Consider the following 14,451-nt stretch of genomic DNA (forward strand, 5'->3'; position numbering starts at 1 on the left):
ATGGGCTAGGCTGAGTTGGGAGAAGGCCTGATTCGGAGAGGTGTTCACTTGCTTCTACAGCACTCCTGTTGGATCTGGTATAACCCCAAGGCTCTTAACTAAGTCAGCAAGGGTCAGCCAAACTCCATCAAAAGTGGGGAAAATAATGTCATTCAAGATCCCCACCTTCCCGACCAACATTACCTCTCTCTTTTCAGGGATTAGTTGCAGTTTGTCCCCTCTTAGCCAATCTACCACAGCCTAGCCGGACAGCAGTTTAGGATTTAAAATGTCACAGAATAAACCTTCCAAAGCAGCCATTTTTTCCGGGGGAACTGTTCTCTGTTGTCTAGAGTTCCATGGAATTCTGGGAGGTCTCAAGCTTCCGCCTGGAAGTTGGCAGCCCTAGGCCTGGCAGCATCCACTTGAGTGACTTGATTACTACCTGACTTGCATGACACCTAGGACTGGCTGCTGGATCCTGTTCAACAGCAGCCACCCTGTGAAAGTCAGTATGGTGTACTGGCTAGAGCTTCAGAGTACGGTCTCACAGACTCAGGTTTGAATCCCCATCTCACTGTGGAAGCTCCCTGGGTGATTTGGGGCCAGTCACAAACTTTCAGCGTAACCTACTTCGCAGGGTTGTTGTGAGGATAGAAAGAAGCAGAGGAGAGTGATGCAAGTCCCTTTGGTCCCCACTGTGAAGAAACCCAGGGTATAAATGAAGTAAATAAATAATGAATGTTGTTGGAGATGAGAACAGATAAAAGGTAGGTTGGTGAATGGCTGAGGAGAGAATAAGGCAGGGGGGAAGGAGAGGATATGGGGGATGCCAGTGGGGGAGGCCAAAGGGGGGGAAAGAGGAAAACGGGGGGGGGGGGGAGCAGAGGGAAAAGCGACCCCCCCCATTCCTTCAGGGCTCCCTGCCATGCAGGTTGGCCTGGCCCAGTGGCCAGCATCACAGAATTGGGCCGAAAGTTTTCTGAGGGAGAGGATGCTGGAGAGGGAGAGAGGGAAAGCTGAGGATAATGGGGCCAAAAAAAAAATGTTGGCTGTGGGGTGGGAAGAAGAGAAGGAAGCCTGAAAAGGGGAAGCACTATGGGATCTTTCAAGAAAGGGAAATATGAAATAATTGGTGAGAAAAATCCTACTTTGTGAGCTACCGGCATTAAAGGTGTGAGCGAGCAATTTTGCTACTGCATAAATTTAGTTTGCTCTGGAGCCATCCCTTCCTAAGCTAAGACAAACTCTGTGAGCTGGAGGCTAAAAAAACCTGTGAGCTGGCTCACACTGCGGTAACCTCGGTCAAGACTGAAGCAGCCTCCTGAAGCAGTCTGAGCTCCTAAAAACGCCAAAATAAGATTGAGGACTCCAAAGTTAAAAGCTGTTTGTTGAGACAAATGGGGAGGCCAAGAGGAGGGAAAGGAGGAAAGAAAAGCGTCAAAGAACCTCAACAAACCGAGAGGATTATGCAAACTTCGGAGGAGGACTCCCCCCCCCACCCCAAGCAGATTCAGACAAAGAAGCAGGTACTCGAATGGGCAAAAGGAAACGCGAGGATTCAACAACAAAAAAGGATATACAAGCTATGTTTTCAGAAATGAAAAAAGAACTGAAGGAAATCATCACCCCAATTCATTAAAAGCTCGATGTCGGTGTTCTTCATAGAAACTGAAACCTGACTCTCCAGAAACTGAGATCTGACTTTCCACACCGCTTGTTACAGACAGGGTTTTAATTAAATGTACAGCACTGATTTTTGTCATCTGTCATTTTATCCAAAAGGTTTATAAGAATCACGTTAGACATAACAAACACCTTTTGATGTAGCAGGAAAGATTTTTTTAAAAAATAAATGAACATGTCAATAATGTTCCTAAATTCCAGGAACCACTCATGCATAGAACGACATTGATCTAGAGATGCTCATCCTCTCAGTGTGTTAGGTTTGAACTGTTGGTGTACTTTGTCAGATACTTTCCTACTTGTTATACTGTAGATTTTAATCTGGTGAAATGTAAGCAGGGGGGGTAGGATTAAGCTTCTCAGCACTTACAAGTGGACACTTCTCTCAGGACTGTGGATATTCCATCATGGTAGCAAAATGTACCAGGAACAGCAGTTGTGCCAAATAGAGGATAAATGCCCACATTTTTCTATGCCAAGTGTCACACTTGTCTAGTCACATGCCAGCCACCTTTTTTCAAGCCATTCCATCATGTGCAGGCTGTTCCCATGATAAGGGTGCACACATGAGAACACTTCCAAAATGACCAGGGTAGCTGTTCATATGAATCTGCCATGAACCACTCCATTGACCACTCAGTGCCTCTCTTTGAGCTGCAGGCAGATATTGGACTGATTTTAAGGAGCACTGGATAAAACTGTTCTTTGCACTACACCAAACTGGCTCTTCAAAGAAACTGAAATCTAACTTTCCAGAAACTGAGATCTGAGGATAAATGCCCAAATTGAGATCAAAAGGATAAATGCCCAAATTTTTCCATGCCAAGTGTCCCACTTGTCTAGTCACATGCCAGCCACCTTTTTTCAAGCCATTCCATCATGTGCAGGCTGCTCCCATGACAAGGGTGCACACATTATAACACTTCCAAAATGACCACGGTAGCTGTTCATATGAATCTGCCATGAACAATGAGATCTCCATTGACCACTCAGTGCCTCTCTTTGAGCTGCAGGCGGACATTGGACTGATTTTAAGGAGCACCGGATAAAACTGTTCTTTGTGAAATATTAATATTTTACACAAACTAATAAATGGTGCTTTTGCATTTTTTCCTTTAAAAAAAAATCAGAATATAATAGACTTGAAAGAGAAAACAGATAACGCGTTGACAGAGGCTGCAAAAAATTCAAAGGCAATAGAAGAACTAAGGACTTTTGAAGCATGGAGCAAAAGTAAAATTATACTCTTGAACATCAAAGCCTGTGAAAGGAAAATCAAACTTAGGGGGATTTCCCCAAATTTTGCAATGGATAAAGACTTTATGGGCACTTCCGGCTTCACCAATCAGTCAAGCATACTGTTTGAATCAGGCTCTCCTGCTTTGATCCATGATATAGTGGCTGAACTAATTGACACTAAAGCAAAGAAGATTGTGTTAGAAGCTGCCAGGATGAATAATGGACTTCAACTGGAGGACACTTGGGTTCAAGTATACCAAGATTTACCATATAAGATTCTAACAGCACGCCGGAACCTGAAACCAATTGCACAACGTTTAGCAGAAAGACATATTCGTTATCGCTGGCTTCCACTCGGACACCTTTCAAGAAATCATAAAGGCAGAGCCTTCACTGTTCATGATGTCAAATCTGGGGAAGATATGTTAAGAACTTTAGAAAAAGAAGCTATATAATAAACTTCAATAGAGACGTGCCCTAAGAACTACACAGGAACTTTTAAGAGCTTCTGATAACTTCTGGAGCCCTCAGAGAGAGAAATGAAGATTAAAAGAATATTTTTATATATAATCGGAGCAGGGCGGGTAAGGCATTTGGGAGGAATTCCCCCACTACTTCCCACAGGGCGGGGTCTTAGGAAAAGACCCCCTTCGGATTCTTCCGAAGACCCAAAGTAAGGTGACAACCTCTAAGAACTCCACTATGAAGAAATAGATATTGTTTCAAAAGATAGTAATTAAAGAATATAAAACTTCGGAGATAGAATATTATGAGAAACAGCGCGTGGTTCATGGTTAAAGCCTAACTGAAATAATATAGTAAGTTATTAGTGAACTGTTTATTAAATTACGTATTATTTGTCTAGGAGTTCGAGGAGATGATAGTAATTGTTTAACAACCACTGGCAGTGAATAAGAAAACAACTTTACACACACACACACACACACACACACACACACTCTAAGTAGACACTGGCAGTGCCATAGTGTATAATTGGAAGAAACAGTTTGTATATCACTCCAAAAATGTATGAGATTTGTGTTGTAAACATGTTATGTGGAAAATAATAAAATATAAATAAATAAAAAAGCTAGCACACACTAACTTGGCACAGAGGGAACACTGCTTACAACTATCTGTTAGCCTGAAAATGTGACAGGATAAAGGGTATACAAAGACCTTCCATTCCTACTGTGGATCTGAACCCAGATCCACCAAGTTATAACCCAACACTCTGGCTCTTGAACTTCACTGACCCACATCATGAATGGGGGCAAACTGGGTCAGGTTCATTCATGGGGATCAGTCATGGCCCCAGGTGTGAGTCTCAAGAGCCTGCAAGAGGATTTATTTAGAGCTTTAGACACAATTGAAAAAAGACCTCCCACACTAACCTCTGACACATTTAATTATGTCCAACTCATTAAAAACCGGCAAAGCACAGAAAACACAAAGTTTTATTTACTTAATAAGACACCAGTTTGGTGTACTGGTTAGGATCATAGACTCTAATCTGGGAGAACTGGGTTTGACTCCCCACTCCTCCACTGCTGGCGTGACCTTGGGTTAGTTGTAAATTCTTTCAGAGCTGTTCTCTCAAGGGCAGTTCTCTCAGAGCTCTTTCAGCCCCACCTACCTCACAGGGTGTCTGTTGTGGGGAGGGGAGGAGAAAGGGATTGTAAACTGCTCTGAGACGCCTTTGGATAGTGAAGGGAGGGGTATAAATCCAATCTCCTCCTCTTCTGCTTCTTAATACAAATAATCTATTTAATGAGTTATGACCCTTCTTTAACTGAGTTTTATTTTCACTGATTCATGAAGAAATATTTAATCTAGGGTTGCCAGCTGCCTGGAAGGAAAAAGTGTTTTCTTCATCAGATGAAATTCCACAGCCTGCTGCATAAAGGCACAATCTCCCAGGAGGAATTCAAGGGGAGCTCTGAGGAGTCCGTGGTGGGGAATAAGCCTTGGCCCGGGGCTTACTCCGGGTCACTGCTGGCTCATGGAGTTGGGGGGGGGGGGAACGAGGAGGAGGGATCCTTATATCTTACTTATCCTTCCTGATTCTCTCTGGGAGAATCTGGGGGTGGTTGGGGAGGACAATTGGGATTGGGGAATTTGTGTCCCATAAGGTTCACCTGCCAACTCCACAGATACCAGTCCATTTCCATACTACTGGATGATATTGGAGGGGGGTCTGACCCCTTAGAACGTACTGAGTTGCTGGGTTGAGGGACACAAGCTTTTCCTTTCAACCCAAATAAACCCTATTGCCAAAACTCTTTGGGCTCAAGGTGGTGACACCCCAAAACTCACATCGGGCTGGACGGGGTGGGGGTGGGGATTACGGTTGAGTAATGCCTCTCTAGATCTGCTTGTCAGATAAAAATGTTTGTGAATTAAGGATGCCAGCTGGTCACACTCTGTTTATGCCTGAGCAGAGAGGCTGTAGATATCTGTTACTCTCAACTTGTCTATTCCCTCACAGGATTTGGGAAAGGAAATGCTTTTGCCATTTTTGTAGCTGTCAGAAAGAGTTAGGTTGGCAGATCACCTGAGGTGGCGAGTTTCACAGAGGAGGGCAACCACCAAAAAGGCCCTCCTTTGCGTAACTACTTTCTGAGCCTTGCTGAACCTCCAACACCTGGGCGTCTGACGAAGGCCCACGTTGGAACCAGCCATAGGAATGCTTCACCGTCGTATGGATTCTCTGAAGAACATGAAAATTGGATCTCTGCCTCAAGCTCTTGTCACACACACACTGAGAATGTATGAGGCTCCTCCATTGTATGGACTCCGCCAAGCTAAAGGAGACATAAGCTGATCTTGAATCTCCTTCAAGCGTTCAGAGCCCATCCTTGCTTTCTTCCCTGTGAGGGCTTCAGACATGGATACGGTCCTTCCACAGCCCAAGAGGTTTTAACATCTCTTCCTAGTTAGGGTAAAATTATTGTGTAGATTCAAGCTCTTTTTAAAAAAATTATATACTTTAATGCTTTATGTAGTTGGCTGTTTTCTTTTAGGTGTGAAAAAAGAGAAAAGCTCTCTTCATGGGCTAAGCAGTTGCATGGTTTTTCCTCATGTGAGTTCGCAGATGCTGTAGAAGATTTCTATGCTGAGCGGAATTCCACACTCTGAGCATACAAAACGTTTCTTGCATGTGGGTTCTTAGGTTCAGTTGAAGAGGGCAACTCAAACTGAATCTCTTTCCACGATCTGAGTATTCAAAAGGTTTCTCCCCTGTGTGGGTTGTTGCTGTTGAAGAGTGCAACTCAACATGAATCTCTATCCAAACTCTGAGCATTCAAAAGGTTTCACCGATGTGTCACATGCTGTTGAAGAGTGGCACTCAACCTGAATTTCTTTCCACTCTCTGAGCAATAAAAAATGTTTCTCCCCTATGTGAGTTCTCTGATGCCATTGAAGGTTTTGATTCAACCTGAACCTCTTTCTACACTCTGACATTAAAAAGGTTTCTCCCCTTTAGTGGGTTCTCTGATGCTGTTTAAGAGTGTCACTCCGACTGAATCTCTTTCCACACTCTGAGCATTCAAAAGGTTTTTCCCCTGTGTGGGTTCTTACATGCTGTTCCAGATGGCCACTCTGACTGAATCTCTTTCCACACTCAGAGCATTCAAAAGGTTTCTCCCCTGTGTGGGTTCTTTGGTGCCGCTGAAGAGTGTGACTCAACCTGAATCTCTTTCCACACTCTGAGCATTCAAAAGGTTTCTCCCCTGTGTGGGTTCTTAGATGCCGTTCCAGATTGCCACTCTGACTGAATCTCTTTCCACACTCTGAGCATTCAAAAAGTTTCTCCCCTGTGTGGGCTCTTTGATGCAGTTGAAAAGTGGCATTCTGACTAAATCTTTTCCCACACACTGAGCATTCAAAAGGTTTCTCCCCTGTGTGGGTTCGTAGATGCTGTTGCAGATGGCCACTCTGACTGAATTTCTTTCCACACTCTGAACACTCAAAATGTTTTTCCCCTGTGTGGGTTCTTTGGTGCATCCGAAGAGCGGCACGCCAAGTGAATTTCTTTCCACACTCCAAGCATTCAAAAGGTTTCTCCCCTGTGTGGGTTCTCTGATGCTCTTGAAGACTGCCCCTCTCACTGAATCTCTTTCCACATTCCAAGCATTCAAAAGGTTTCTCCCCCGTGTGGGTTCTTAGATGATGTTGCAGATGGCCACTCTGGCAGAATCGCTTTCCACACTCTGAGCATTCAAAAGGTTTCTCCCCTGTGTGGGTTCTTCGGTGCTTCTGAAGAGTGGCGCTCCAAGTGAATTTCTTTCCACACTCTGAGCATTCAAAGGGTTTCTCCCCTGTGTGGGTTCTTAGATGCCGTTGAAGATTGCGACTCCGATTGAATCTATTTCCACACACTGAGCATTCAAAAGGTTTCTCCCCTGTGTGGGTTCTTTGGTGATTCTGAAGAGTGCCACTGTGACTGAATCTCTTTCCACACTCTGAGCATTCAAAAGGTTTCTCCCCTGTGTGGGTTCTTAGATGATCTTGAAGAGTGCCACTCCGGCTGAATCTCTTCTTACATTCTGAACATTCAAAAGGTTTCTCCCCTGTGTGGATTGTCAGATGCTGTTGCAGATGGCCATTCTGACTGAATCTTTTTCCACAATCTGAGCATTCAAAAGGTTTCTCCCCTGTATGGGTTCTTAGATGCTCTTGAAGATGGCCAGTGAATCTGAATCTCTTTCCACACTCTGAGCATTCAAAAGGTTTCTCTCCTGTGTGTGTTTGTAGATCCTGTTGCAGGTGGTCACTCTGACTGAAATTCTTTCCACTGTCAGAGCATTCAAAATGTGCCTCCCCTATGTGGGTTCTTTGGTGTATCCGAAGAGCGATACGCCAAGTGAATTTCTTTCCACACTCTGGGCATTCAAAAGATTTCTCCCCTGTGTGGGTTGTTCGGTGAAGCTGAAGGTTCCCACTTTCTCCATCTCGCTTCTCAACCATATGGCTGCCTTTCTTTCTCGTAGGTCTGCTTCGAATCGTGATGTTTTCTTTCAAGATTTCATTTTTAATTCTATCTGGCATTTGCTGATGAAGTTCCTCACCCTCCCCATTCCTCTGATCATCCTGTGCTGGATTAAATAGAGAGATCCTGTTAGCACTTGGGAAGGCTGGTAACGTCCAAAGGCATTAATGTGACTGCAGTAGAAAAGGACTGATGGCCCTTTGGCCTTCTCCAGGTTGACCGATCTTAACCACCCTTCCAGGCTCCAGAATATCTAGTATTTAATGGTACCACAACCCCTCAAGAGCCACAGTGGAGCTCTCGCTCAGAAGGAGTTTCTGAGCTTCCAAATTCCAGGCCTTCAGAAGGCCTCCATCCCTCCTAACCTAACGGGCTGTATGACTGTACCAAACCGAATGTTGCCCAGAAGTGTATCAGAAATCCCCCATGGCTATTCCTTGCCTGTTACCTTGACACAAGTGTCAAGGATACTCACACGTAGCTCTCGGGATTGTCTTGAGAAATGCTCCAGCCTTTTTTTGGATGCGAGGCTGTTGTCTGTATCAACCAAGGTCTTTGTAAACTTCTGGTTTCTTTTGGAGAGAGAGAGGGAGAGAGAGAGAGATCATTCTTGTATGGGGAAAGAAATTAAAGTGTAAGCATTCTTCTGGAAAGACAGAACCATTGTCAAGCTAGAACTATAGAAGGATGGAAAAATGGCCCACAGTCCCAACCAGTATAAGGCGAATGGATCTATGAGGCAAAGTGCTCTAGTTCCCCTGAGGGTTAACATGATTATTACGTGCCCTGTTCTGACTTGCAGGTGTTTGTGATTTGAGTCTCCCTGCAGCTAACATTCAGGTTGGTGTAGTGATTAAGAGCAGTGGACTCAAATCTGGAAATCTGGGTTTGATTCTCCACTCCTCCACATGAAGCCAGCCGAGTGACCTTGGGTAAGTCTCAGTTCTCTCAGAGCTCTTTCTCAGCCCCTCCTACCTCACAGGGTATCTGTTGTGGGGAGACGAAGGGAGAGGAGTTTGTAAGCCGCTCTGAGACTCCTTCAGGTAGTGAAGGGCAGAGTATAAAAACCAACTCTTCTTCTTCTCAACTTTTTCAAGGCCAGACTCTAGAATGTGGTAATTGGTTAATCGTGAGAACCTGTATCCAGTTGTGTAACCAAGAGGGAGGGGAAATATTCTGTCAAATGAGAACCTGTATCCAGTTGTGTAGCCAGTAGGGAGGGGGAATATTCTGTCAGACCCTTAATTAGGTCATTAGGAACATCTAAATCCCTGATAAACCTTTATTTATTATTAAAAGGGGCCTACTTTACTTGTCCACCCTCTCTTTATGAACCCACTGAACTGGGTGCTGCTCAGGTACAAAGAGTAGTGACCCAGAGGGGCCCAGGTTTGGGTTCTTGACAGAATCATTTTGCGATCAAGCCAGAGCGGATGTTTGTAATCCCATCCAGAGGTTGGCAACAGAGAAATGAGGACCTGGCCACTTCGAGAGTCTTTCTGAGGGTCTCTCACCCCCTTTACCTCAGGCCAGGACATCTTCTCTGGCTTGGGTGATGGCCACAACAGTGGCCTCAGTTACCCCTGGGCAAGGACACGCACATGAACATGGGAAGTTGCCTTGCACTGAATCAGACCCTGGGTGCATTGAAGTCAAACTTGTCTACTCAGTCCGGCAGCAGCTCTCCAGGGTCTCAGGCAAAGGTCTTTCACATCACCTACTGCCTGGTCCTTTTAACTGGAGATGCTCGGGATTGAACCTGGGATCGATCTTCTGCATGCTCTGCCAGTGAAACACAGACCCTCCCCAAGTAGCGGGACAAGACTCAAGACAGTGTATTGCTATTGCTCCTTCCAACTGCCGAGTGGCTGCTTCCGATCCTTCCCCTGCACCTAGGAGTTGGCAAGCCCATGACAACCCTGGCTGAGAATGATCCCAACCTGACCCCCTTCCAAGATCTCCAAGCTTTCCCCCTAACGACTCACTCCCAAGGAATCCTTCCCGTAATCCGGCTGCAATGGGTTTTCCATGGCTGTTGCTTCTCTGAAGCCCTTCCTCTAGTCTTCCCCCTTTCAAAACTTTCCCCCACCCCTCCTGGAAAGAAGCCTTTCTTCTTTTCCAACCCCCCCCCACGCCCTTGCTTGGCCTCTCTAGCAAACAGCTGTATTTAACCCTTTCAGTGCTGCAGACAAATGAAAAATGGGCCCTCTCCTCTCCATGAGACGCTTCAGCCAGTCTGCCCAGCAGCAATGCCCTATTCAGGTCAATGGGACTCCTCTGGAGTAACTCTGCACGGGGTTGTGTTCCAGGGGCATCCAGTGCTGTTCAGCCATCTCAGAGAACATAGCCTGAACAGGTTTCCAGTTTCTTATTTGCTCCGCAGTTCCTTATTTATCCACAGAGTTAAAACTCAATTGGGGAACGGTGGTTATTTATTATGAGATTATGCTATTTTTTTAATTGACAAGGGTGTATTAATAACTTTCTATTGCCCCATGGAGAGAAAACCTGATCCTTTTAGCTGAAGATGCTTGGGGTTAAACCTGGGACCTTCTGCATGCCAAGCAGATGCTCTGCCAGTGAGCCATAGCTCCAAACCAAGTAGGGGGACAGGACTCTTTTAAGGATGTTAACAAGCTTAGCTTCTCATTACATTGGCTCAGTCTTTCCTAGGGGCTAATTCTTAAGGTAAACCCAAAAAGGACGAGAGGGACTGGTGACCCCTTTACCATTCTCCACATCTCTTCGACAGGCCTGAAGTGTGAGGCATGAGCTCTGTCCAAGCAGCCAGCTGAGGAGAAGGGGCAGGAATGTGTATGTGTGAAGAAAGAGCAGCTGAGACCAGGAGAGAAAGGAAGTCAGGCTGGGATCTGGCTCAAGGATGTTGAAGCACAGAAACATCTGATGTGGCATCTGATGTGGGCCAGTGGACTTCCTGCTCTGTGGGAATTCCTCTGGCCTCCACCCTTGCTCAGCTCTGCCAGTATAGTTGTCATTAAACTACTAGTACCAAGGCCCCAGAAGGCTCCAGGGCTTTCTTCTTCCAAGGGGAACCAACCCAAGTAAACAGTATCCTTTGGAACTTCTTTCCTCTTGAAGAAGCAAGTTGTAGATAACAAGTCTTCCATCCAGAGAAGAATCAGTTTTCTCCTGACCCCCTATCTGAATTCACCCTGACAGAAGGACCGTTTTCCAGAGTCCAGCCTCTTTTGGGAACAAGCCTAAAACCAGTCCTTGGCTGCGGTCACATGGAACAGAAGCCACACAAGTGAGACGGAAAACAGGCGGAGTTTCCGGGCGCGATCTCACCAGCACATCTGGGAAGCGTAGCACTCCCGTGGCACAACCGAGGCTTCCAGCCGAAACTGCGTGGCAAAAAACTAGTACCTCAGAGATACTAGTTTCCAGAAACTGCGGGGCAAGGGCGGGCGTTTGATCACGTTTCCGGTGGCATCCGGCGCCCGCCCATGTCCCCTTGCAAATAAGGTTGTTTTTTTTGTCCACGTCTCTGTGGATGCGCACACGCACCCAACGGAGCATGCACATTAGTCGTGTACACACACAAAAAAAACCAGTTTGCCGCGGCACGCGCTTCTTCGTTGCGCGCCGGCTTGTCCTGTGATCAGCACCTCTCCCTTGCCATGGAACCTCCACGGTACCTCCACAGGACCTCCATGGGAGGTCTGATCGAGTAACTGCGCAGTAGTTTGCCCCAGGGCAAACAGCCACGCTTCTCCCCCGCAGTTTCCTGCCCGTGTGACCGGGGCCCTTGAACAACTTTGGATGGCCACTATGTGTGTCAGGAGATAAGCCCACCCCAGTGCTGCTGGGATGAAGAGGAACTGGAGAAGACAACAAACTCTGCCGAATGCACAAGGTTACCAACTCCAGGTTGGTAAATTCCTGGACATTTGGGTCTGGAGCCTGGGGATCAGTTGTAATCTGAGGCTAATCCTGAACACTGGCATCCTGGAAGATGGTGGATGAGGGGTGGAGAGGGCCAGCCAAAATGCTTGGCATTGGGGCCATCCAATCAGCATTCGATCCCATCCGGGACTCCTTTCTGGGCCTTCTAACCAACAAAAGGTGAGTTTTGTATTCTGGATGGCTTCCCCCTTAGCAAGACCTGAGCCCACACCTCCTGTGACTGTGTCCTTGTGTTTCTCCCTGTTGGGTTGTCCGGGGGGCTGTACCTCTCTCGCCTGGCAAAAGGATGCCATCCCTCCCACCCAAACCCCACTGCAGGAGGCGGGAGAATTTGGCATTGTGTTATTGTGGCCTCTGCCAAGTGAGCTGTGGAGTGATGGGGCAGGGGCGATGCCGTTGGAACAGCCGTGTTCCTTCCTGGTGCATCCACTTTTGCAAAATAGTGCTGCGGGTGGGTACTCAAACCCACACCTGCGGCACTCCCTGGCATGTTTACTCCAGGTGTCTTGTCCCTCACGCCAGGATCCTCACAGGATGTATGCAGGTGTGTCATTTGTTCCTCCTGGTCTTCTGTCTGTGGGAGGCTGATACCAGGGGGTGTGGCCATATCAGCATGATCCGCCCCTCTCTGCCTGTCAGAGGGGAGTCTCCTGGTGCTGTGATTGGTGGGCATTGGTGATGTTTCCATGACCTTTGCTGGCACTGCTCTCTGCACCTCCACAACTGCTCTCTGCACCTCCACAACTGATTTTTTAAAAAGATTTTCCTCCCCCCTGCTGGGCGGCCCTTGGAGTGGCAGCCCCGGCCCCACAATGGGTCTCAGGATGGGGCTGTGTGGTTGATTCCAATGCAAGCAGGAGTCCCCTTCCCCGATTCTCGTTTACACTCATCCAACCGAAAATAGGCCTGCTTTTTGTTTGTTTGGCAGATTAAAAGGACCAACAACAAAATGTTAGGTTCTTACAGCAGAAAAGAGTAAGAGTCTAGCAGCACCTTCAAGACTAACAAAATTTGAGGTAGAAGCTTTTGAGAGTCACTCCTCAGTCCTACAGACGCCAACGTATCTGTAGAAGTGAGCAGTGACTCACGAAATCTCATCTCCTGCCACAAATTTTGTTCATCTTTAAGGTGCTGCTGGACTCTTACTCTTTTCTACTGCCACGTTCAGACTCATCTAGATTCATACTTTGAGCCTTCCTTATACTGACATTATACTGACACACACATTCCACTTACACAGCGGCGCTAAACTGGTGCCTAACAGGGTTGTCAGCCTCCAGGGGGGCCTCCTGTTCTCCCAGGATTACAACCGACCTCCAGTTGACAGAGATCAGCTCCCCTGGAGGAAATCCTCGCACTGCAGGGAGGAGTCCACGGCGCTGTTCCCGTCTCAGGATCTCCCGTCCCCAAAACTGGCCTGTCCCAGAATGCACCCCCCCCCCATGTCCAGGAATTTGCCACCCGGGAGTTGGCAACCCCATGACAACAGTGGCCGAGAATGATCCCAGCCTGACTCCCTTCCAGGACCTCCAAGCTTTCCCACCCTAAGGACTCACTTTCCAAGGAAACCTTCCCGCGACCCGGCTTCTTCCCGGCTGTTGCGTCTCTGAAGCCCTTCCTCTTCTCTTCCCCCCTTTCAAAATCTTCCCCGCCCCCCGGAAAAGAGCCTTTCCTCTTTTCCGATCTCCCTCCCTTCCCGTCCTTGCTCGGCCTCTCTAGCAAACAGCTCAGTGGGTTTAACCCTCTCAGTGCTGCAGACCAATGAAAAATGGGTCCGGTCCTCTCCGTGAGACGCTTCAGCCAGGCTGCTGTCAGCGACGCCCCCCTACTGCTCTGGAGTAACTCTGCACAGGGTTGTGCTCCCCGGGAGTATCCAGTGCTGTTCAGCCATCTCAGAGAAAGGAGGCTGAAGCCGGTTCCCAGTTCCTTATTCATCCACCTAGCGGGGACAGGGCAAAAGCCGGGACATCCTGTCCCTCTTTTTACCCACACAACCACCATGTGAAATAACAACAACAATAATCCTAAGCAAACAGGCGCTATCAAAACAGATTTGTTGAAAAGACGGAGTCCTGCCCGCTAGCTAAGCCTCGCGAAAACGAGAAAGCAAAACAAGGGTGGGTGGTCGGCAGCGGACGAGGAGGGGAGGGACTCAAGAGGGGGTCCAAAAAGCGGGGGAAAGAGAAAACGTTTTGATGTCTTTTTTTGTCCGAAGAAGTGCGCTTTGCACACGAAAGCTTACACTTCGAATAAAACATTGTCTTCTTTGAATTTGTATTTTGCAAATTCCATAATATACACACACACACACACATACACACATAGAACAGCAATACGCGGACAAACAATTATGCTTCCATTGAAGCGATCTAAAATATAAGCACCACAACCTGTGTTCCCTCTAAGCTGAGTTAGGGTGAGCTAGCTCGCAGTTTTTTAGCCTCCAGCTCACACACTTTCGCCTTAGCTCAGGAAGGAGGGCTCCAGAGCAGACTAATTTATGCAGTAGCCAAATTGCTCACTCAGAACTTTAATGCCAGTAGCTCACAAAGTAGAATTTTTGCTCACAGGACTCCATAGCTTAGAGGGAACATTGATTCCACAAGGGGGGGGGGAGAGTGTGTGTG

General features: G+C 47.1%; 1 protein-coding gene across 1 annotated transcript in view; it reads right to left on the minus strand.

Moving 5' to 3' along the window:
• LOC107112859 (zinc finger protein 883-like) overlaps positions 1–14,451 on the minus strand; it is a gene marked incomplete at its 3' end in the record, with an annotated part of 37,357 nt that overhangs the window by 18,313 nt on the left and 4,593 nt on the right. The window contains exon 3 of the mRNA XM_015414058.1: positions 6,401–8,003. Within this exon, the coding sequence (XP_015269544.1) occupies positions 6,401–8,003 (1,603 nt within the window). The remainder of the gene's footprint in view (positions 1–6,400; positions 8,004–14,451) is intronic.

The sequence above is a fragment of the Gekko japonicus genome, unplaced genomic scaffold (assembly GCF_001447785.1).
Source record: "Gekko japonicus isolate JY-2015 unplaced genomic scaffold, Gekko_japonicus_V1.1 scaffold1230, whole genome shotgun sequence".
Taxonomy (NCBI): Eukaryota; Metazoa; Chordata; class Lepidosauria; order Squamata; family Gekkonidae; genus Gekko; species Gekko japonicus.